Source organism: Phaethon aethereus (genome assembly GCF_964289735.1).
Source record: "Phaethon aethereus genome assembly, chromosome: 2".
Lineage (NCBI taxonomy): Eukaryota > Metazoa > Chordata > Aves > Phaethontiformes > Phaethontidae > Phaethon > Phaethon aethereus.
In genome coordinates, this window is record NC_138582.1 from 16,350,509 (window position 1) to 16,374,971 (window position 24,463).

At 42.4% G+C, this 24,463-nt stretch overlaps 1 protein-coding gene across 1 annotated transcript; it reads right to left on the reverse strand.

Annotated features, from left to right (window-relative positions):
• Positions 1–2,252: 2,252 nt before the first annotated feature.
• SLC30A8 (solute carrier family 30 member 8) lies at positions 2,253–23,888 on the reverse strand (the record flags this gene model as incomplete). Its single annotated transcript, XM_081996312.1, has 8 exons — positions 23,732–23,888; positions 15,361–15,561; positions 11,166–11,332; positions 7,104–7,257; positions 6,394–6,583; positions 5,888–5,993; positions 3,409–3,543; positions 2,253–2,398 (listed from the first exon to the last, which is right to left on the reverse strand). Exons 1-8 carry the CDS (start codon positions 23,809–23,811, stop codon positions 2,253–2,255), a joined length of 1,179 nt encoding a protein of 392 aa, XP_081852438.1. The 5' UTR covers positions 23,812–23,888.
• Between the last annotated feature and the right edge of the window lie 575 nt (positions 23,889–24,463).

Genomic DNA, 24,463 nt, shown 5'->3' on the forward strand with positions numbered 1-24,463 from the left:
GAATCTGTGTCCTATATGGATGCTCCTGTCACCCACTCATTATCTTTTCTGTTGTCCTTGACCATAAATCTGTTCCCAAAAATTCCCTGTTATATCCAGTTCTGTGTCCTCATCTTATCCAAAACACTTTGAAAGACTTTTTTTTTCATACGAAGTCCACACTATTAACTTATCCTCTCCAACTAATGAAAAGGATGCTTGGGTTACTTAACAAGTACAGCTGAGTTGCCTTTAGTAGGATGCAACTATGCTAAATTATACCAGCAGAGCAACTGGCCAAAATACAAGTTAATTTCTTCATTTAGGGTTTCTTACTGTGCTTTGATTTATCTGTGTCTTATCTTCTGCAGTTTCATCTGCAAAGGGCAAGAATTGTCTTTATCACTGTACTGACTACCACTGCTATGTTCTCAGTTCTTTCAAGACAGTAAATAATGAGATACTCATGAAATTCTTAGCTGGTGTTGTGTTTTAATACCTTATCTGATTTCAGTGGGAGGTTTACCTGACTAAGATCTGCTGGGATGCCTCCACAAAGCAGAATGATTTCTCGTTCCCCCTACCAGGTAACAAATGCCAGCTTAATACATCAAGCTATCATCATAGTTATGTATTATCCATAGCCAAAAGCCCCTAATAATAAATTCTAATCTCCTTAGGATGTTAAAGTAGAAAATGAATGTGAGCCTATTGCAAATAAAACTGAATTCCCTAAAAAGCAAGACCACTTTATACCTTAATAACACAATGCTCTTTCCAGCTGTCAGCCTAAAAACTCAGTACCACTCGGTATCGCATACTTTATTCTGTTCTAACAAACCTGTTAATAATAAAATGAGGCTGACAGCTGTGGGAGTGAGGATTGTGGAGCAGGAAAACATTACGTCCAGTTCTGCATGGAACGTGAAGTTGCAGTATTATGGCCAAGGGCAGAACTGAAGGGTTTTTTTTGTGTGAAGAAGCAGTTGAGCATGCATTTTGAAGTGCAACCCTTGTTTTTCCTAACAGGTGAGAGTTTAATTCAGTTGACTGGACAAAAATAGAGGCACTGCAGCAAGAACTGCCTCTTTGTTCCCAATTCTGCAGTAACTGTTGCCAGGTATGCAGAAGAGGAAGATTTAACACATCCTGTTAAGGAATCTGGGAATTAGCTGCCTGAAGGAGAGGCACGTCCCTTCCCTGTACAGTGAATGGCTGTGTGATGTGTCAAAGGGTTTTTTAATTATCTGATATAACTATAATAATATAGTGGATATAATAAAAAGGGATAATATAATAACTATATAAATAATATATATAGTAATAATAATAACTATAATAAAATGATAAGGGATGTAGCATTACTGGGTAACACCCCATAGGCCATACTATGAAGGACCCTAGACGTGATGTTCACAATGGCCTACAGCCTTTCCTTGTCCTAATTATTTTTTCCTTTTCTAGGAGCACCTGGTCTATTTTGTTGCCATGACCTGGCGGTACTTTGTGATACGGGCACCCAAAGATCGATTACAAATGTTCCATCACAACTTGTCATGATGCAGTGTGATATGAGTTACAGGTTGTCGTGATAGTAGAGAATACTGTCAATGTGTGGCAGAAAAGAGTCTGGCTGAGGGCTAGCTGAAAAATAGACAGGGCTAGCTAAAAACCAAAGGGCTATTTGCCAAATGTGGGTGGTCTGAATCCTCTTGAGATTCACGCTGCAGAATGTGGTGCACATCTGATACTTCCCTTATATGCAGGAGGAGGAATGTCTGCCAAAAGGCAGGGAAAGCACATGCCACCATCTCTTTCTCAGGTGTCTCCACGCTTTGTGCTAATTTAAATTTTCTCTTTTATCCTGAGCAAGTGTTGAGCTTTGCTAACATCAAACTTACATTTCATTACATTTTGTGATAATTGGTCTGCTGGTAGTTTATTTGTTATTTGTTACCTGTGATTACAAACAGGCACTCTTAAATGTTGCTTTAGTGGCAATCTGCTGCTCTAGTCAAGAATAATTTAGATATTTTCTCTTGTAATTGAAAGTAACCACCGATGGACAGGTAATCTGGCTGATGGATGGACCAAATACATGTTCTTTCCTGGTAGATGGTACCAACAAATAAAGGTCCGTGCACTGCTCACAGTGGCAGGGCATTTTAGTTCAGTTAATCGCCATTTGTTGTTAACCAATTACATATAACCAGCACATATAGCCTCCATATGTGAGAGGGGTGATCGTTATTTTGCATAGCATATTGCTCCCTTTAATCCCTGGGCTCTTGACAGAAGATGCAGTCTCGTTTCTGATCCTCTCCTGACTCAATCTGAATGGTGATGGAGTGGAAGCTGTAGTGCTCAAACAGGGCTTGAGTAATATTTCTCAAAATCTTCTGGCTGTCGGCTGTGTCTGCTGTAGATATCAAGCAGAAAATAACCTAAGTGCATATAATGTAATACTTTAAAGGAGAGTGAATGTTTACTCACAGAAACTATTTGCAAACTTCTAACAAGAACTTCATTTTGAGAAGTGTGTCTTGTCCTTTTTATGCTCCTTTCAGGAACCTGCATGTCAGCAGAAGTTTGTTTATCCAAATGTGGTCGGAATAGGCGATTTTGAGAAGAGCTGAGCTGAGAGTAATCACCAAAGAAATTCAGTTTGGCAGAAGACTGGAGGAAAGCAGGAATACTTAATAAAGATTTGTTCATCCAGTCAGGGGGTAGCAAGAGTGCCAAGTGATTCCGGTGGCTGACAGGCCCACTCTTTTTGGGAAGTGGGAACTCCATGGAGGACTTCGCCTCTGAACCCGTTCTTGGCCAAATACAGGTGGAATTTTTTTCTTAAATAAACCTTAACACGCATAAAGCAAACAGATAAACAAGAAAATTGATCCCAGTAGTGGAGAATTTTTCAACAGGGATAAGGACTACATTTAAAAAAAAATATTTTTAAAGATGAACTGTTCCCCTGGAGTTATTTCTATGGTCCAGGCTATGTTTTAAAGCTCCTTTTACAGCTAGAGATGCATCAGGAATGCAGATTTGCCTTGTAAATTTTTCTTATAGGGATCAACAGTTCTGAAGTTTGACAAATCCACTCCAAAATCTATTTGATATTGTGAGAAAAATCCAGCCTGGGTCTAATTCTTCTAATTTATTTAAAATCTCTTGTAGTTTACTTTTTTGTTCCACAACTTCTGCAGTTTTCAAGCCTGGGGCTAAATAGAGGTCCCTGTTGTTTTGGCAAGATTTCTGGGAGGAGGATTTGAGAGCTTTTGTTGTTGTTGTTATTTTTCCAACAAAATGATGGCATTTGTTTTAACAAGCAACAGATATACAGTCAGTTGTATCCCAGTCAGGAGAGACTGACCTTTACTAGGCAGCAGCTGAATACTTACTCCCTGTTTACAGAAATTTACTGACCTGTGGCAACATGAGCAGATAGAATAGTTTGATTCATTGTCAGTGACCAAAGATGAAGGTTGTGAACAGACTCCACTTTCTCAACTGCTAAAATTCTTGCTTTCACTGCATCATAAGCAAATCCTTTTGATGTTCCTTAAAAGGAGAAATTGGTGGGGAGAAAAAATATTTTGAAGAGATAAGAATGTTGATCATTAAAGGAAAATGTGTTGTTTATTCAGTTAGATGTGTAATTTTTATAAAAATATTTATTTTATAAAATATTCAATGCTTTGGAAAGCCTGTCTATTTGAGAGTTCACTGTGAAATTTAATCCTATCCCTTGTTTTATACTTCTCCAGGGAAGAATGAGACTCATGCATGTCTTAGGAGATACTCTGAGGGTCCAGTTTACATAACAGTGAGCTGTTTAGCCAGATCAGGTCCTGGTTTTGCACCAACATCTTTTGTGAGTACAGGTTTTATGGCATCACCTGAGCACCTCTGAGGGATTCTGTCCTCAATATATTTACACAATAGAGAAGCATCTGTTTAGCAGAGAGGGAAAGACAAACATAAGGATTAAAATGATGTGACTCAGAAATATTAGATGAGATTACATCCCAGGTCTAGTGATTGAGTAGATCAGTGATTGTTTTCCTAGATGATCCTTCTTATAAAAGGTGATGATGCTGATGACCCTCCTTCAGAGTGAGGACAATTGTGATAGGGTGAGTCGCAACATGAAATTCAGAGTTTAATCTAAATCCAAATTTGACCAAGGAATTTAACTACAGATCCTCTCCAGAGTGAGACTTGGGAGTTTGGAAATGCACCTCTGTGCCCACGTGAACAGCTATGCTCACCCCGCTTCACTTGGATCAGTAAACTGAGAAATATTTTTAATGCCACCAGTTATGAAGTATAATAATGGTAAGCACAGGATTGGTTAATTTTGTCTTTCATACCATAACTGATCATTATTTGTAATTGTTAATGACCTCAGTGTTGTATGCTTTGTCCTGTCCGTTTATTACAAGAACGATACGCAACATGGAGTGCTGACTTAGTAGGATAAGAAGCTGAGGTTCACACGCTCTTTAGATGAAACCATGGACAGTCAGTGCCTGCATGACAGTCAGTCGCAGGGGCTGTGGGGCTGACACCCTGGGACAGACTGGGGGCTTGGGGTAAGAGCCACCTCCAATACCAGCTCCGACACCCAATTTCTCTTCAGAAAATTCTGGGCAGAATATGCTACTTAGGAGGCAGGAGACTGGCTTCAGAGACCTCCCCGGAAGGACAGCATAAAAGGGCTTGCTGCAGAGGGAACAGAGCGTTGCCCATGCTGGCATGTCTGTGCTGCTCACGGAAGCTGGGAATCAGTGCTCTGAGAAAGGGACCCCTGAGTGTCAGGGGCCACCAGGCCTTCCTGATAGTTTGATTTTTTTTCAGTAACCAAGAGATCTTCTGATTTTTTGGCAGCCAAGATTTTGGCAGCAGTTGCTGCACTTTGTCTAGGTACACTTCTACACAAATGTATCTTCATCTCACAATCACTGAAAACAAACCAACCCTAGAGTGAAGCTTTACAGTAAAACAATAATGGAAACTTTCTTTCTTGAAACAGAAATAGGTGCAAAGTGAAAGAGAGAAGTAAATAGCCATGCAGACAGGCACACTGAGTAACTCATATGCGTTCAAAACCTACGCTGTTAGAGCTACTTTTCCCTTTAACCCTTACGTCTAAATAGCTGAGAAAGAGGTTGCATTGTGTCATTCAGTGTAAGGAAAGCAAAAACATGCATCTATGACTGCTCAAGTCATTTGGCCTTGCAAATCAAATGTTCAGGCCCATAGCTGACAGGATTAAATACTGCTAAGCCGAGTTCTTCTTGCTGCTGATGTGCTGAGAATTGTCTATTCCCTCGCACCTGAACACGACCGGCAAGCTCCGTTGGCTTGCTTTTCTGGACTGGTGTAGCTAAAAATGTTTTTAGTAACTTCTTTTAGCAACTTCTTTAGTAACTTCAATGTAACTTCTGCCTCTTGCACTCAGCCCATTTCACAGTTCAAAGCACAGTCTTTTTCTTTGGTTCTTTTTGGGCAAAAATATGTGTATTGCACATGGGTAAAGGAATTACACAATGAACAAAGTGAGTAGACATCTCTCATGCCATAGGGGTGATAAAAAGCAATGTTATACATACGACAGACAAAAGCAACTCAGTTCTAGGAACAAGTTGGGAGTTCATTAGCAAAACACCAGTACACAGATTTTCACGAAAACTGCATGTGTATAATTCTTCTAGTGCAATGGTAGAAAACAGTTTTGATTAAAATTGTAGTCAGGTTTAAAGTATGATCAGAATTATGAGAATATTGGAAACAGATACAGAAGTGTGCTATTATTCTTTTGTCAGCAAGTATAAGTGTTATGGAGAAAGAGAGAGAAAAAAACCCGAAATATAACTGTATTGATTCTGGAATCAGGTCCTACCTTCCATTAACACAATCAAAATATCCCTTAAAATGGTGATGGTGGTTGCCAACACAAAGATGGAAAACACGAATGTGCAGATTGGGTCAGCTATTTTGTATTCTGGCTAGAAAAATATGAACACATCACTTTATTAATTTCATTATTGTTGGTTATTGCCATTTTTAATTAGTTAATCTCAAAGAATAATATATTCCATCCGTCTAGTACAGAATGAGTGCTGACCTCCTTTGCCAGTTAGGGAGCCTCAGTATAGGGAATGAAGGCGCTACAAAGAAAGGGAGAGACGTGGAAGTATCTTCCTCGCAGTTGAAACACCAAGAAGCAAGTGTTACACTCTCAACAGTCATTTCAGTTCCCAAGAATAAGTATAATTGCCTTTGACTAAATTACAATGTATGTCATTAAGACGGAGAAAATATTTACATAGTACCTAGTATCAGTATGCTATGAAAATAACTGTTACCCTTGATCGCAAGGAAGGCAAGTGAACTAATAAAACGAACCTTAAAGAAGATGATAAGTGCACTAATTAGCACACTAATACTCTGGAACAGATCCCCGACGGCGTGCACAAAGGCTGCCCGCAGGCTGGCGTTGCTCAGAGCTGCCTTTTCCGGAGGGGCCGACCTGTGTTCCCTGGCTGGTGCCCCATGGCTGTGCCCGTGGCCGGTCTGGTGCAGAATCAGGCTTAGCCTGCAACAGACATAAAGCTGCAAATATCAGTGGGGTTATCACATCTCTAAAGCAGTGATGTCACACACGTCATCAGTCCTCTCCCTCCTGAATGCTGAACAGCAAAATCAGACACATTAGGTAAAAATACAGAGTGGCTAAGCAGATAATTCCTAGGCGATTCAGTGTTTTCTATACAAACAAGAAAGTCTGTGAACCTGGGAATTAATGAGGTCTCATTTTCTATAGAGTTCTGGAATGTTCTGACATCTAATAAAAAGTGAGGTGGAGATTAATCTTTCCCTGGAGCTTGTGCATTTATAATTTCCCTTCCCAGTGTGGCAGCTAATGGAAAAGAGGAGAGTAACCGCAACCTTCAACAAGAAGAAGGATCTCTCTTCTCTACCCCTTTCCATATTCTCATGAAACTCATAAACACTTAATATTTTTGAGGCCAATATCTCTCTATCCTTTTTTATGGAAATACAGAAGCAGGTTCAAGGTTCCAAATTTATATGGAGAGGAAAACAAAGTAACTTACAGGATGTTGGCGAGCACGGCACAAGCAGAGGTAATGAGCATCACCGTAGCATCAATATCGTAATCAGGGCGTAGCAGCCTCATGCTAGCCAAATATGTCAACACACCAGTCACCATCCAGATGATTATCATAGATGTCAAAGCTCCCAGAATTTCTAGGAGTTAAAAAATTCTGATTTTAACAGGAGTCATAACAGAAACGCGAAAAATTTTAATGGACTGATGGTAATGGTTCCAGGGTTGTGAGCTTTGTAGTCAGCAGTTATTTCCCATCTATTGGCAGCCTTGATGCTCACAAAGCATGGACCGAAACTCCTTCTGGTCACAGCAAATCCAGTGGCTGCCCAGGGCAGCCCTATGCATGTGGTGGCCTAACACTGTTCTACCTGCTCCTACTTTTGTGCCCATCTCAGTGTTGAGTTCATGTGTCATTTGGCAAAATTGGAGAGATGAAAAAGATTGTTTGGGGAGTTTTGGGAGGAGCAAAAAGAGTTGTAAAGGTAAGGAAGGACAACAGAGCAATTCTTTTTCACCTTACATTGTTGCCTGGCCCTGCCAGTATGGTTTGAAGTCCCCATGAACCAGCCCTCCTCCCGCAACAAGATCATCTTGGTCACGGAAGCAAAGTTTGGAGGGAAGGAGAGAGGCACAGCTCACCCAAGCCCACTGGAAGACATAATCCCCCTCCAATAGCCTCCCTTGTTTCTGCACACTTCTCCTCACTTCACCCTTCAGAAAGGCAGTGACAGCCCCCCGATGAGGTCCTGCCAGCAAAACCTCTCCTTCTTCTCTCCTGAGACTCATCTTGCCAATGCCACAAAATCATTTTTGTGCCACCAGCAGTGAGGAGGATAAAAAAAGTTATTTTTTCCCTGGGGCAGCAAAATTTAATACTGTCTCTATTGGCTCTGAGTTGGGCTCAAATAAATCCAGTCTCCAAGCCCACCTTTTATTGTATTGCCAGAGGCAAGGTCCAGGGACGTTCATATGAACGTGCAGCGTGTTTTTAATTGGATGTGGGACTAGTAATTGCCATGTGACTTGAATGGGCAAATGTGGCACTTTATGAGTGCAACTGAGACAATACCAAGGAAAATGAAAGTTCACAGTGAAGTGAAAGGCAGTCGATAGCCAGAAAGAGCAAAGCACTTGCATAACCTCCACTGTTAGCTCATGAAAACAGCTGAAACTCACCTTATGCTTTTGAATGTATTTTTATGAGGGTCACACATTTTGCAGCAATCCAGGCTCCAGATGCTTATCAAAATAAACATTTTGTCTAAAACTGACAAATAATATACAAAAGTGCACTGACAGGGAAATCTAGTTTTGCTTAAAAGTAGATAGATAGAGAGAAACTAACAGAAAGCATGGTGTTTAATTTTCTGATAAGCCCTGTGTTTATGTTTTCTGCAAGTTGCAGGCTGAAACCCTGCAAGCCAGGCCCAGCTGAAGGTGTTGATGGCTCTGCTATCATTGGCATGAACGGAGCCAACAGCTTTTGCAAACACCTGCATGAATATCTGTGTGTGTCTGTGCGTATATTCCACAGCTGAAAATGTTGGAGGTCATCTTTACTTTTCCATGTAGTATCTTAGCAAAAGTTTAGCTAAGCTTATGGACCAGTTCAGTAGTACTAAATATTTTACTCAAGATGTTCTCTGTTACATTTCTTCAGAAGTACTAGCACTAACAGAGCACAGCAGACAATAGTGTAGGAATGTTTGGGAAACTCTGAATCATACCAGAGATAAAGAAATTGAGGTTGAAGAGAGCTCTCCTAGCTGGAAGCAGGTCTGGCTCATACTATCAGTCTCCAATATTATGCTTCTAGGCATGTTGCTGAAAGTAGCTGCACACCCAAAGGATTGTGTTGCACTGCTGTCTTGACTGAGCCTGCTGCCTGGTGCTGGCTTAGAAGACAGGAGGCATTCAGACGGCTCCTGCTAAACCCTGTCGTACACCCTGTCTGTCAATCTGACAAAAACCATGAAAAAAACAGGTTCCAGTGTCATGGAAGGCTGCAGCTGCAAGACTTCGGTAGTCAGCACACAGTGACTCTGCCACTCACCTGACTGCCCTCAATGACTCTATTAAGGCACCCACCTGCATATTAAAAGGGAAATACAGCTGGGAAAATAAGCAAGAAACAGGATAACTATCACGGAATGCAATAGCCACTGACACACTGATGCAGGGATCTCTTTGCTACCAGGATAAAAAGGCAATAAAAAATTGAAGTTCTGCATTGCAATGACAAAAAACTAAAGACGATAACGCAGACTGAGGGCAAAGTGACATGAGGTGGAGAAACCAGGACACCTGCCTACCATCTTGTCAGAAAGAGAGGTCTCTCTTTCACTTTATTTGCAGGCTAAGAGAGCATAAACACAAAAAGACTTTATGGATCAACTGATGGTAAGTCATAGTTTTCTAAGGCTGCAAAATTCAGCTGTGTGTTGGCAACATAATGCCAGCCATGTTTCAGTCATCCTAAACCTCCCCCTCATCCAGCAGCCTGTTTCCAGCAGCATTGGTAGAATATACTTAGTGAACAATATAAAGACAGGATGAGTATAGCATATGGTCTTCTCTGGTACATTCTGCACCTACAGGCAACCTTGACCTGCAGACATTCTGAGTCAGAAGGTCTAGAGGGGGCCTTCTGGACCTTCATATTGGACATCCTTGAAGCATTTATCATCTGAGTCTTCAGTTCGGGTGCATAGGTGTCTAGAGCCATTTGAGATACACTGACATCTCCATGTATGACTTGACACAAGATGTATAAATGACCCATAGCCTTCTAGAGTGGCAGTTGGAGACTTTGTGGAACACATTAGGACATTTCAAATAGCACCAATCCCTTACATATGAGCAAAGAAATGGAGCCCTAAGACACCCAGCATGAGATTAATTTCCAGACTGAAGAAACGGAACTAAAATGTCTACATGTAGGTGTGAGCTAGGTGTCTAAGCTCCCATTGTGGACAATGAACATCGAATTAATGGTGGTTCACTCAGTTCCCTGCTCCATTGACTGACTGGGAACACATCCTAGTTTCTTAACTACGAGTTTCTGGTGGCATTTGAGATTCCCTGGTCTTGTGCTTGGTATCCTGTGCAGTCTCCTGTGGGTCTTGTGCCACAGCTGCCATTCCCATGCATAAGTTTCAGACACCCTAGGGATGTAGCACTAGACCTCCATGTTTAGACAGGTGAACGGAGCCTAGATTGCTGTTGAATGTATCAGAAACTTGGACCCTGTGCTTATATGTGCTCACTTACATGTAGACATTGATATTTAGGTGTCTAAATCTTGAACAGAATCACACCCCCAGAAAAATTTTCTCACAGTTAATATTTTGCTGATGCCTTGCCTTTTGTAAAAGCACTTGTGTTTGATTGTGAGGCTTTTGGTATTAGGTGTCATTTGTAAATACATTGGTTTCTATTGAGGACAGAGAACTTTCAAAACCTACCAGTGCTTCCATCTGATAAAAACCAGCAGTGGTAAAGAGATATGCAGGGAGAGGATTTAGAACATGGCAATTGTTAAAGGCAAATGTTAAAACGTTATAACTTTTCTACAAATATAACATTGTTGTCTTTTTTAAATAATTAAATTATTTGTGTTATCATGCTATATAATTCTGTAATTCTATAAATTGAGTAGACCTTTATTTTTGTGAGTATTGCTGCTTTTATAGAAACTTGTATTTCATAGTAGATTGAGGACTTGGTCTTCCTCACACTCAAGTCACCAAGGGAAGTTGCTGTTATCTCAGCCAAAGCTAGCACCAGCCCAAAACTATATTCAATATTGAACTGAAAGACACATTTGTAGATAAAAGATGAATGTGCCTTTTACTTCTTTGAAGCTCACTGGCTTGCTCTGTTTGTCATGTAGGGCTCTGAGAGCAGTCCTGGGGGGCTTTGAGAGCATTAGTGCACTATTTCTAAACCTCTGCAGACCGATGTTGGACATCAGCACGTTTTCCAGTCCCTGGCTATGATGACTTCCCCTTCCCATTCCACATGTTCATACTGTGACGTTTGCTACCTGCTCGGTGCCACCCAAAAGTTAGCTGCTTGGTGGGAGGTTTAGAGGCAAGCCACAGTGAGAAGAGGCTGATCAGGAAGCTTGTCAGATCCACCAGGATGTGTGCCGCATCGGTGATCACCGCCAGGCTCCCAGCGATCTGCCCACCTGTGTGAAACATGTCCATACTATGGGTCTGGTCAGAAGTTTGAGCGGACCAGATCAAACTCGAGACTTGCTTTGCTGTGAATCAAAGGGAGCATTCAATTTTCAGTAATCATACATGCAATATAAGACTCTTCAAAGTTAGTTTCATTTGTAGCTCATTCATGCAGTGAAAGGTATGAATTAATAGAAATAAATAAATAAAATTTCTTTGTCAGAGGGAGAGTCATAAGGACAGTAAGGGTTGTGATATATTAGTGCTGTGGTTATACTACAGTTGGACTGTTTTACTGTAACTATTTTAATATCAGATTTCTTGGTGAAAAGCAGTATTAGGGATGACATTTCCAGCATCCTCCAATTATCTCTTAACAGATTGCTAATATTTTCATATATGTACAAATACTCAGACTCTTAGCTCATGCAATTAATTTCCTATTTGTTATAGGAAAATACGCATGTTCTTCCTGAGTTTTGGATGGCTGGATGCCCAACTTTTTGTCACAGGCAACACTTACACAGGAGTAAAAGGAAAGGTCCCAGCAGAAGAGCTGTGATAAACAACCAGCCATTTTGGTGAGGGCATAGAGAAAAATGTTCTGTTTGCAGGACTAATCTATCATTTTGCATCTGTAATGCATGATTTAACTTTGCTGCTAGAGCTGGAAAAATGTGGCTGAATGTCATTTTACTTTGGGGGGTTTTGGTTTCATGTGAATTCTGAAAAAAACCCAAAAACAAAACCCAAGCCATTTTAGGCTATCTGAAACCACATTTCTTTTACCCAGTGAGCCAAATATCATTATTTTGCCATTTTTTCCTAACCATGTCTCAGGGCTAAAGGCAAATCCAAAGAAACTAGAAGATTGCTCTAAACTACCCCAGCTGCCAGTGGCTGCAGAAGACAAGGATCACAGGCAGGAAGCTGTCCTGCCAACTTGTTATAGCAGGGGATTCTTTTCATCAGAGTGGACATGTAGAAAAATGGAAATGTGAAATAATAGAGCCAAAACATGTAGTTTCTGCATTCAGCAATATATTTCCATCCTTCTTCAGTCATTTAATTAATTTCGGCTCACTTGTTTCTCCTGACTACAACCCATATGAGACTCAATGAATCCTGAGAAACATTGTAAAATGCCTCATTCAAACCTTTGGCAAGATACCACTGCTGAAGGGACATAGAATCATAGATTTACAGAATAGTTGGGTTGGAAGGGACCATTAAAGGTCATCTAGTCCAACCCCCCTGCAGTGAGCAGGGACATCTTCAACTAGATCAGGTTGCTCAGAGCCCCGTCCAACCTGTGGACACATCTTTTATTTCCATTTAGGTGGAAAGTCTTCATGGTAGCAGGACGGACTGTCTGTTTAATTTCCTTCTATATGCAGATTTTAGATTTGAATACCTAATACTGTATGGTTTGTCAGTGCAAGAGAATGCATATTGCACATATAGGGCATATATTACATTTTTTTGTTGCCTCCCTATATATCCCATTTACAGCTGCCTGGAAGTTACTTCCCAGATAGGCAGCAGGCATGATTACAGAATTCAGGAGCATCTCATTCCTTGCAGTAAAATGAAAAATTCAACAGAATGGGGATTTCTGAGAACATGAGCAGGTGTAAATGCACGTACACTTTTTGGTCATGACACAGCTCCTAGACGTTCACTGTCTGCGGGGTAGCTGCTTCCCGAGTGGGAAGTACTTTTGCATAGCAGAGGGGAGCAGACTTGTCTGGCAGTGCACAGATGTTAACAACCAAGGCATCAGCTATCTTTCAGCAAACAAATAAGTAGAGTACAAGCTGCCCGGAAAACCCTATTGCATTTTAGATACTGTATTTCCATGTTTTGTGGGACAGCATTACAAGAGCTTGCTTCTAGCCTGCCATCTTTGAAAAATGTTGGCAAATTATTATTTTATGTATTGCTGGCATAACTAATGCCTTGGGTGAGTTTCTGAGATCTCAGGCTGCTTATCTTAGCAACCTGGTCAAGTCTTTATATTCCTTTTTGACATGATGACACATGCTGGGTTTGTCTCTCTTTCTAGTGCCCAAATGGAAATAAAGTATTTTGAAATCCACATTTGGTCCTTAGCCACTAAAAATCCCTCAAAAGCACTTTTATAACAGGGCTGCACATAGGGTGTCATCGGTTTGACTGATATCTCCAAATCTATGGAGATTTTGATAGATCTGCATTAGAAGAACAGAAGATAATTGTCTTTCAGAGACAGTTGGTGTATCAGGCTCAGCCAACAGTGCCCCTTTTGGGAGAGCAGTAAGGGGTAGCATAGATGGTTTGAGCAAAAATATCATGGGAAAGATCTAGGGATTCAAAGAAGCACAACTTTTCAACCTCTTAAAGAGTGACGCAGCTTTGTTTCTTCTGTTCAGCATAATAATGCCCACAGAAGTGGTTTGCCCTTAAGAGCAGAAGGAAGGAGAACATGTCCTTTATTTTCAAATGTGTAACAGTTATAGGCTTTTATTGCTTTGTATCAATACTCCCAACAAGTGGCCTTTGTGACTTACTATTATCCACAATGGATGTTTATAGCTTTGTATGCCACAAAGCAGTAGAAACTGTCAGTCACTCAATGGTCAATCATCAGACACAGGCTGTCTAGCCTAATGATTAAAAAAATTAAATGTATGCTTCATAATTACAAAAATCTCCATAGACTGCTGTCTGTAACTGCAGTTAATAACTGGTTTGTCAAAGTTTAATGGTCTGAAGCAAAACGGTCTTCAAGCCTGTTACTTAAGCTGTCACTGCAAAAAAGCTGTATGATTCATTAAGCAAAATGAAACATTTAGTTAACATATCATCTGTCCTTCCAATTATCCTCTAGCATTGCTGCATTCACCAGACTTAAGCCTACTGATTATATGGTTTTGTTCATAATGCATTACTTCTGGCACTGGAAATTACTGCACAGACGTTAGTGGTATGCACTGGTTTTCATGGGGAAATGCGCGTGACCTACAAACAACGGGGCTTCACGCAGGTGAAGCGCGTGGGAAGGAAGAGTTGGAGAAGTCCCTGCTGGGTTTGGCAGTGAGAGGAAAAGGCAGAAATGCAGTGGCTCTTTCATTGCCACCACTTCTCACCTGTGGGAAAGACAAAGCCTTTCTATTTCATTTTCATGGGGCTCCAGAGATGCTGAAGCAGGGAAAACGTGGGCTTCAGAGGCCTTCCTGACTGATTTTTGTTACATCCCCTGGGGCACATGTGGCAAAAGCCTGTGGGGTTCCTCATGCCTCACCTTACCTCACCTCACCACGGAGAAGGGGAAATTAAAGAGCCGGGAACTATCAGGTGCGTATAAATATCGCAGAAGCCATGCAGAGAGCACACGGTGGTACAAAACAAAAGCTAATGCTCTATGAGCAAGCCAAAAACTTCTATTGGATATTGTAGGATGGGTCCAGAAGTGGAGGCTAATGAGACAGGGGAATAATCTTCCATTGATCCAGAGACACACCAGCAGGCCAATTTAAAAGATAAACGTGCCCTGGTATAAATACATTGGCTTAACTGAAGAAAAGCAGATGGTGAATTTGGCCCTGGATTTCCCTGGATTTTGTAAAGACTATTGCATTTAGTATCAGATCTTGCTGCTAGCAGCCGTCAACAGTGCTGAGGTCTCATTGTTCTGGATAAACGTGTAAAATCTTTTAATCTTTTCCAAAAAATGTAACCCAATTTATTAGAAACCTTTTGTAACGGGATGCTAAGACATGCCGGCCACTTGTAGCTGAGCTAAAAGACCTGGGAGAACAGTTTAGACTGTTAACTGATCCTTGTATTCCTACCCAGATATAATCCTTAAATGAATATATGAAAATATTTTTATAATTCCACTTTTTTAAAAAAACATAATTCTTTTAAAGGTTGGGGAGAAAGGAGGTGAGATGTACTTTATCCCAGGTGGGTTCACCTCTGTACGTCATGGGTCGCTGCACTCAGAGTAGGTGCAAAAGGGAAAGAATACAGCTGTGCTGGGCACCAAACTGAGCTCTCTTTGAGGAAATATACTCCCCTGTAATCTCAGCAATCATGAAGAAGATGCAAATTACTGATGCTACACAGAGCTTCCTCCTGGCTTGATGCTGCTCCCTTTTTCTGTTCTCATAGGCCTGTGAGTAGCCGTGACAGTGATACGCTGGATTAGCTGCAGTATCTTCTGCTTCCTGCTGCTGCCTTTCTTCATGTAAATTCTTCTGATGCCGGCTCATTCTTTGGGATTGAAAGAAACAGAAGGTTAAAAAAGAAAAACCCTGGTTGTTTGCGCGTCTAACTTTGCAGCCCCAGAAACTATGTAATTAATGCTTTTGAAGGATAAAAGCAGCGCTGGGAACAGCGGAGTAGGTCATAGAATAGGCTTGCTTGCACAAGCAGGGCTCTGTGGGAGGGAGTTGCATGTGAAATGACTGCTCTGGCTGTGTTTCCCAGCTCTGTGGGCTCTCCTACCTCATTTAGCAGTTTATGAAGCACAGGGTGACTTTCTTAGGCTATTTTATACATACCGTCTGATTTTCAAGAAGTTCTACCTCATGCAAATAGCAACCAAATTCAGCATAGCATGGAGACAATTCTACAGAAAAATTCAGGTGTTTATTCCCCCTGAAAGAATCTTCTTTTTCTCAAATATAACTGACTAAAGATATTCCTCTCCTCTCTTTGCATGCAGAACTACTTTTTCTCAAATTTCCAAATATGTACAAAAACTATGAATCTTCCAGCAGGGCCTGAGCATAGAGAATATTAGCTCAAAATTTTCAAAGGCACTTAACGAATCAAAGAAATCAATTCTCCATAGTATGCTGACTCCTTTGTGCCACTGATTTCATAGAAAGGCAAGACGTTGAGCAGAAGTGGCTCTTTGAGCATTGCTCCATCACAAGGTGATTTCCCAGCCAAATCTGCTCTGGAAAAAACCTCAGTGCTGTCTTTTGCAGGGCTCCTGCACAGGAAATATGGGACGGGGTAGAGAGCTCCGGGGCCGAGCACGTTGTATTGCGACTGCGGGAGCTCCTGGATGACCATGAGCTCATGGTGCTTTCACTAGAGCAGCCCAGAGACTCCTCCACAGGGGGTTTGGTAAGCAAGAACATTCCCTCCTCCTTATCTCTCAACTGAGAAGAGCTCAAATGGCAAAAAAACCTCCAACTAAATCCTGTATCAGGAGGCTCAACTGAAAACCATTATGTCTCTCCGGATACAATATTTGTTGCCACGACTCTTTGCTGGTGGCCACGTACCGAGACTTGTGGGAGCACACTGTGGAATCAAAAAGTGAATTCTGCCCTGGTGCACATATGTAACATCCGTATCACCACGTGTTACAGCTATGTGAGGTCTGTATGTGCAGGGCCATAGTCCGCAAGCCTGTCTAGGAATGCAGCAAACTCCACTGCTGTTTCCAAGTTCCACTGTTGGGGGCATGACACGGGGTGAGCTGCCCCCATCAACAACAGATTCTTCTTTTCCTCATTTGAACTAAGGACGTTCCTTTGATACCAGAAAGAGTTGTTCCTTCAGTTGTGTGAAGGAGATCTGTGCTACAGGAGGTACATGAATCCTGGTGACTTTCTGTACCATTTCTGCAGTGTTGATGGAAAGTTCAAGGTGCCTAAAATCTCACTGGAAAGAAATCATGCTGGTGGCTGCCAATGTGCAGCAGTTGGTATCAAGAAAAAAATTTCACTGAAGTAACAAGCTTTTTCCAGCTGCCTTTTTGGGCAGCCTGAGGGGGGCTGCAGCTGCTCAGTGGGTCATGCCAGGTGCCCCACAGCCCACAACCCACCAATGGGTGGAGGCAAAGGCAGCCACAGAGATGCAGATGCCTTGGCCCCTCGTGTTCATCTGCACTGCGGAGGTACTGGCGAAAGGAGAAGAGCTGACACACCTTGGCAACCAAGCCTTGCACCTGTAGATAATCAGCATGGATCTGGTTTTGTAAATATTATTGAGATGTTCTGAGGATGCAACATGTTCCCCTGAGTCAGCCTGTTTCCCAGCCAGGTTAGCATGTGGTCTCTGTTTGCTCAGCGGAGGCGACCGGTCCCCCCGTACGTGAGGAGCTTGAATGAAAGAGCAACTGGTCAGAGTTAATGCCTGATGACTGGAGATAGTGAGTTTTCTTAGTCCTTTTGTCAGTTTTTTCCTTTATTTTCCCCACAACAACAAATAAATGGGAGCTGGGCCGTCTGGGGAATGGGCTGCCCATCTGCCAGTCGGGGTCCCCACTAGCCAGTCCTTCTCCAGTCCTTTAGTTTTACATTCATCAGGCTCCTCATCTGCACCGTGTCACTTATGTACAATATTTTGCTGATGAATTAGACTCAGAAGGTACCAAAAATTGATTCCTTCCAGATGGCTGAATAAAATACTGTAGTTCTCCTGCTGTCCCCTGGAGATCAGGGCATGTAAGTTTTTCTTTCTCATGATCCCTCTCTGGAGTTAACTTCCAAGGCTTTTCTATAGTTTGCATGTAAAATTAATTTCTCTTTAACTCAATTTTCATCAGCTGGCATTGGACGTTAAAATCATCTTAATGACATGAGTCATGATCAGCTCAACAGCCTGTCAGGGCAGGGATGCCAAAATTACCCCTGCAGGTTTCTGAGCCACCAAATCCTTCCCTTGCTGTTAATAAAATAGGTCGCTTTGTTATCCCCCTTCCCTTTTTTAATCTTGAAGTCTCTCCATCAGCTAACAAAACCTCAGGGTACCACTGAGGGTTAGGAAAGCACACAAGCCCACAGATCTTGTTGAACAGATGCAAAAGCAAACAGAGACAGCGTAAACCCACAAATGTCACATTTTTCTGTCTAAAGGGTACCTAAATAAAAGTGGCCTGGTTGTCAGAAGCGGTGAGCATTCGCTGCTCCCTTTGAACTCACAGAGCAGCGTCTGGCCCGATGAGTTAGGAAGATTCCTGCCAGCTCCTGTGAGTAACCATTATTTTTTTCTTCCAAGAGCAGCCTGCCACTAATTAAAAGAATCTAAGAGATAGTTTTATAAATGTGTGAATCAAAAGCTTAAGGTGCACAGATCAGCTCTGTCAAACCATAAATCCCTTCTGAGTGTGTTAGAGCAAGATGTAGCCTTTGAGCATCAGATCTCTGCACCAGCACACTGCAAGCAGAGTCCAAGATTAAAAAATAATCTTTTCTCCATTCCAAATTCTCTTTCCTTTGTAAAAAAAGATAGTTGGGGGAATGTCACAGAAAGGTTCCTACTGAGTCATTCTCGGAAGGGGGGAAGTAGCAAATATCAATACATATTGCAGATTCCACACAAATCATTAGCAAGAGCTTTTGATTACAACTTCCTTTTGTTTGTTTTCACTTCATCTGTTGGGTGCCTTGATCTGCAGGCTGATGGGAATAATTGCCATCCTCCTAGACCATTATGAGATCCCCATTCAAAAGAGCAAAATGTGGAATCACTGCACTTCCCACATGAGATGATGTCCTTCACCAGGGAAAATAGTAATTTTTTGGTGCCTGAAAGGATAAATGAGAAATGAAACTGCCTTCAGAGAAAAATCTATCAGTGTCATAGTCACCTCCCTTATGTTGGCACCACTCTGATTTCAACTGCAGTACCAATCTTGAATATTTACATGTCTTTTAAGACCCTGTTTATAGCCTGGCTGTCCAGATTCTACTTTTCCTTATTCTGGGCACAAAGGCAAATATTTATATATTTGCATACATTTAGATGTTTAGTATATGGTTATTTCACTTAGTCTCATTTTGAGGGCCTGGTCATGTATGCATCAGTGTATTGTCAATAAATTTCCTCCTGCATAACAGTATAGCAATAGCTGCATGCAGTTAGACCAAAGGTGCAAGTAGCCAAGTATCCAAACTCTGTCATGAGCATGAGGATATATGTAAGGACAAAGTACGAAAAAGGAAGATGTCCAGAGCGGTATTTCTCCCCAGTTGCACATATCTGGAGGCTGGGAGGTGGCTAAACCAGATCCTGTGTCTGGTAGCCCTTTACAGATCTTTATTCCACAAAGCTGGCTGACTTGTGTTGAGTTCCACAGTTTAATTATGAATTGTGTAAAAAATAATGCATCCTTTGTTACTCTTAAGCTGTCTGCCTGATATTTTAATTAGTTCTTGTACTGTTAGAAATAATGAATGACCATTCCCTGTTTACTTTCATCACATCATTCATGATTTTATGTCATTGTTATACCCCTGAACCACCAATGTTCTGAGCTGTTGTCCTAGTTATTTAATTTCTGTTTCGTACTTCTTACTACCTCGGTTCTAATTCTCTTTCCGAGGTGAAGTGGCCATAAGTGAAGTGGACATAATAAAGACAGTGTACGGCCAATACTGGGCAGACACAGTCCTTTCTACAGGGCCCTAATGTCACCTAACGTGAGGGCAAAAGCAATGGGATGGGGTTTGCTGAGTCCCCTAAGATACTGTGTGCTCTTGGGAGCAGCTGGCAAGACAGTACAAAGGAGACATAACCACAGGGCCCACAGCTAAAGCCCTTGAGCATTGACTTCTGCAAAGCACAAGGAGTGGTGGAAATGTCTTTATTTGATGAGGACTTTTTGATCTCACAAGAGTTTTCATATCGCCTGCAAGAAGGCAGAAAAAGAAGAGAATATTCCCTATGTGGTTGTTAGAGAAACTCAGTCTCCACCTGAAGAAACCATCTCCCAGGCTCACTTCGAACTTTTTGCCTACTGGTAGGAGTCTGGCAGACAGGAATCAATTACGAGCCTAAGGCTTCACGAATAAGTAGGAATAACTACAGGTCACATTAATGCCCTGTGTTAAAAACTTTTAAATGAAGACAAGCCCTAAGGTTTTTACACATCTTTCCTGCTTTCAGCATTGCCCTCCCTTTTTTTTTTGTTGTCTGCTGTCTCAGAGACAAAATAAGAAGAAAAACCTTGAGACTAGGAGCCTTGAGTTTCACTTGTGTGATGGTATTCAAAATTCCACTATAATGACATATAAGGAACATAATCAGAAATCCATGCTTGGTCAATCCAAAATCTAGAGTTCACAGTGTAGTTGGTACAATCTGATGCAAATCCACTGATTTATGAACTGGGATATTGGATATTTCTGGTCAGTATTACACTGAACTATTGTCAGCAAGAAATAAAGCCATCTGGTCTCTCTTCATTCATGGAAGCTTCAGGAATTTGGTCAAGACATTCCCTAGACTTTGATAAGTGATTATCTAGACCACTAGATAAGTGGTCTAGATAAAAATATAAAAAATAACATAACAAGTGATGAATTTGTCCTCTCCCACCACCACTGACTGTAAAAAGACCATAGAAAGCTATCTTAGACACCTAATTCAGACCTTTAAAGAGAGATGATAAGAATCTGTCTTGATATGACTTACAGACAACACTTTTTGCATAAAGCAGGAGGTTCTGAGTGCTCGGCTTCAGACCCTGTTACCGTTACAGTTCATGCCCTTCCTGGTGCCTGGTGAGAAGTGGTGTCCTATCCTGGGACCAGTCCTGTGTAATATTTTTTGTCTGTTACCTGGAGGAGGAGGTGTAGTGCACCCTGATCAAGCCAGCAGATGATGCCAACCCAGGGGTGCAGCTGGTACATTGGAGGGCAAGGCGGCCACAAGCAGGCTGGAGGAAGGGGTCAGCAAGAGCCTTCTGAAATTCGACAAGGACAAATGCAAAGTCCTGCACGTGGGACAGACTTTTGAGACCACATCTAGAATCTTGTGTCTGGTTTTGGAATCCCCAATACAAGAAAGATCAATAAAATGACACAGATTCAGGAGAGGGCAACCAGGATGGCTGAGAGCTGCAGCCCCTGTTCCATGGGAACGGGACTTGTCCAGCCTAGAGAAAAGGTGGGTTCATGAGCACCTAGCTGCAACCTGACAGTATTTTTGAGGAGGCTATTTGAGAAGATGGAGCTTTATTGCTGTGCATGGAGGAAGGATGAGGACAATGGTCATAAATTGAAACAAGAGAGGTTCAGACTGAATATAAGGAAAAATTGAGGATATTTCAGTATTGGAGCAGATTGCCCAGAGAGGCTGTGCAGTCTCCATCCTGAGAGATTCTTTTCAAGACTAGACCGGCTAAAACCCTGAGCAACCGTGTTTGATCTCTTGGCTGACCCCACTTTGAGCAGGAGGTTCGACCAGAGACCTCCTGAGGTCCTGAATTATCCTACAAGCCTACAGCTGACCTGATTTTCAGAGAGCTTAGTTAAAGCCCAGCCCCTTGTAAGCATTTCAAGTTTGGCATGGGAAACCTCAATGCATCCAAACCCACTAGTGACTACAGGCAGGCCTGGCACGTGCAAAACGCTCTCCCCCACAGCCTTGTGTGCAGGGAAACAGGTCTGTTTTCAGACTTCTTATTCACATGGTTAAGATTAAACCAGTTTTGTTCCCTGTGTATTGTAATAACGGCATTTATTAAAAAGAAAGAGGCTGGGGGATGGCAAAGAAATAAGCAATCCGTCTACATAATAAATTCTGTTGAAAGCGTTAGAGCTGTTCATTAAGCCTACGCACAGGGCACGGAAAAATGTGGTAATTCATACCAAAGGCTAAGATGAGCTTATTGCTGCTGATCAGCTTAAGACACCTGAAGCTGTGCGGGCAGCCGGCCTGCGCAAGCCCGAGCCCAGCAGGCGGCATGGCCCCCGCCACGCTGGCTCCAGGCCGCGGGGCTGCGAGGGGCAGTGGTGCGAGGGCTTCCCCTGAGCTGCCCGCTCGTCCCAACAGGACGGAGACCCCGGCTCTCAGCCCCTGTTTCTGGTTATTGCCGGGACGGAGTAATTAGATCGTGCAGTTAATCAAATTTCACCTGGCAAGAGAAGCTGAGAGGAGGTGCAGCAGAAAAGCCACAGGCCTGGACGAGAAGTTCTCCTCCTCCTGGAGAGCTGTGTCACCCCTCAGCCACCCCAGGACCGCTGCCACGGAGCCCTCCTGGGACTGGCCCTCAAGCTCGGGGGCTGTTGGACATAACTGCAGCGATCAGCCCAACAATTGCAATTGTTGCAGTGATTCACCCCAAGTAACTTCAATCCTAAATTAAGAAATAATTATCCGAAAAGAATCGACTCATCCAGAAGGTGAGTCAGCTCTCAGATGCCGGGGATTCTTGCCCCCATTGTGAGTCCCACCCCTCTTCTCACTGGAGATATTCCCTGTTCCCGGTGATCCAGGGAAAATGAAGGCTTCCTCACGAGGCCCAACAACTATCCCTGTCTCAGGGCACCCTTCCCCGCACCATGTGGAGGGTTCATCCAGAGGTGTCCTTGTGTCCAGAGGTGGCGAGGGACCAAAGGACCTCAAGCACTGAAGCTGTGCCCACAAAACTGCGAACTATCAAAAAAGCTCTGAGAGTCTTCAGTAACTGAAATGAATTGCAGAATCATATGGGATCTTTTTAAAATATAAATATTACCACAAAAGTCATTTTGGACAGTGCCACGTATATTTATGGAGCCATGTAATAATATTTAAATAATAACCCAGACACTCAAATGACTAAAATACGATGGCAGTGACCCCAGTATAAGAACACGGAGAGACAGATTTCCATTTGAACTGACAGTGTTTACGCCAAGTTTCTGTCCCACGCGTTTTAAGGGAGCCAAGCAATAAATAACCTGAAAACCAATGAGATAATGGAAATGTCAAGAGGTGCTAAGCTGTAACTGAGCAGCTATTTTCTTTTAAAAATACTTGCTGGTCTGAGTCAAGGGGAAGAATGAAAATAAGTTCAACTGCAAAACTATTTTTTGATAGACATTTATAGTCATTTTTTAACCCAAGCTACAGCATACCATATGTTTTCAGACGGTCTTTCCTCACTCAAGCAAGCACTTACTCACAGGACCTCTGGCACACGAGAGGTACATCAGCTCCAAGTCTGATGGACTATCCACATGAATAAAGTTTTGCAGGATCAAGTCCTTAAACAACATCGCATTTCTTTCAAACCAAATAGATAATTTAGACATTCAAGCATGAAGGAGCCTTGAATCAAACATGGTGTCAATAGCACTATTATAATTCAGCCTAAAATTGCAGCATAATCCATGAGGTTTTGCATCCTACAATAAATCTACTAAGCTTATAAAATACATAGCAGGAGACACTTGCTTCAACAGTAGATTGGTTCAATCCATCACAGCTTGCAGACGCATCAGGCTGCTGTCTAGTAAATGCATCAAACATTTAATAAGAAAGTTTGGGAAGGAAAAAATCAAACAAAACAATTTGAAAGTAGTGAAAGATCATCCCTGTACACACTGTGAAACTCCCCGTACTTTGACTTCTGCAGCCCGTCGGCAGATCGGTGATCTTGTATTGCTCCCAAAGACAAACCGATGGCAGTGAAGGAAACAGAGAGTTGTGTTACCTGTCTAGGGCCAAGGAGTACTTCTTGCTGTCCCTCTCGCTCACAAGGCAAGCTCTTTCAAGACCCTTCTTGTCAGCCATGAGGAAAGTCAGTGGGATTTTGCTTGGGGTTTTTCCCCCTTTAAACTCTTTTTTCTCCGTTGGAAGCGGATGTAGGCAAAAACGTCCTCCTGACTGTCTCTGCCAAATATTTTTAAATGAAAAGGTTTTAATAATCTTCTCAATAAACCCACTGCGAGAGAAAGCTGCTTTCCTAGTGGTGGTGGCGTCACTAACGTGCCAACCAGCAACTTGCTGAGCGTGTCAGATTGGAGGTTTCGAGCCTCCCTCCCTGTTTTTCTTTTTTTCCCCTCCATGTTTGATGCTGTGATACGCTCTTTGGTCACGCGGTGGGTGCGTGCTCTCCCAGTCGCTGCCTCGGGGTCAAGCGCAGCTGCGCGCACACCAGTGCACACACGGGCGCTCGCACGGGCGCGCTGAAAGGGAGAACGAAGGTGATTAGATCAGCCCAATTTGCCTGGAAACAGTCAAATCACTGTTTGCCTTTCTGCTTCCTTGGCTTGGGAGGAAAGCACAGCTCCCTCACCCCTGCTCGGGGCAAGCCTCTTTAATCTAAGCCATCGCTCTAAAGGCTTATTTCTACCCCCGGCACGTTTGCTCCTAACGGTTCAAAACAGAAGAGGCTGCTTATTGTTGCCGTTTGTGACACGGGTTATTGAAATCTTCATTTCAC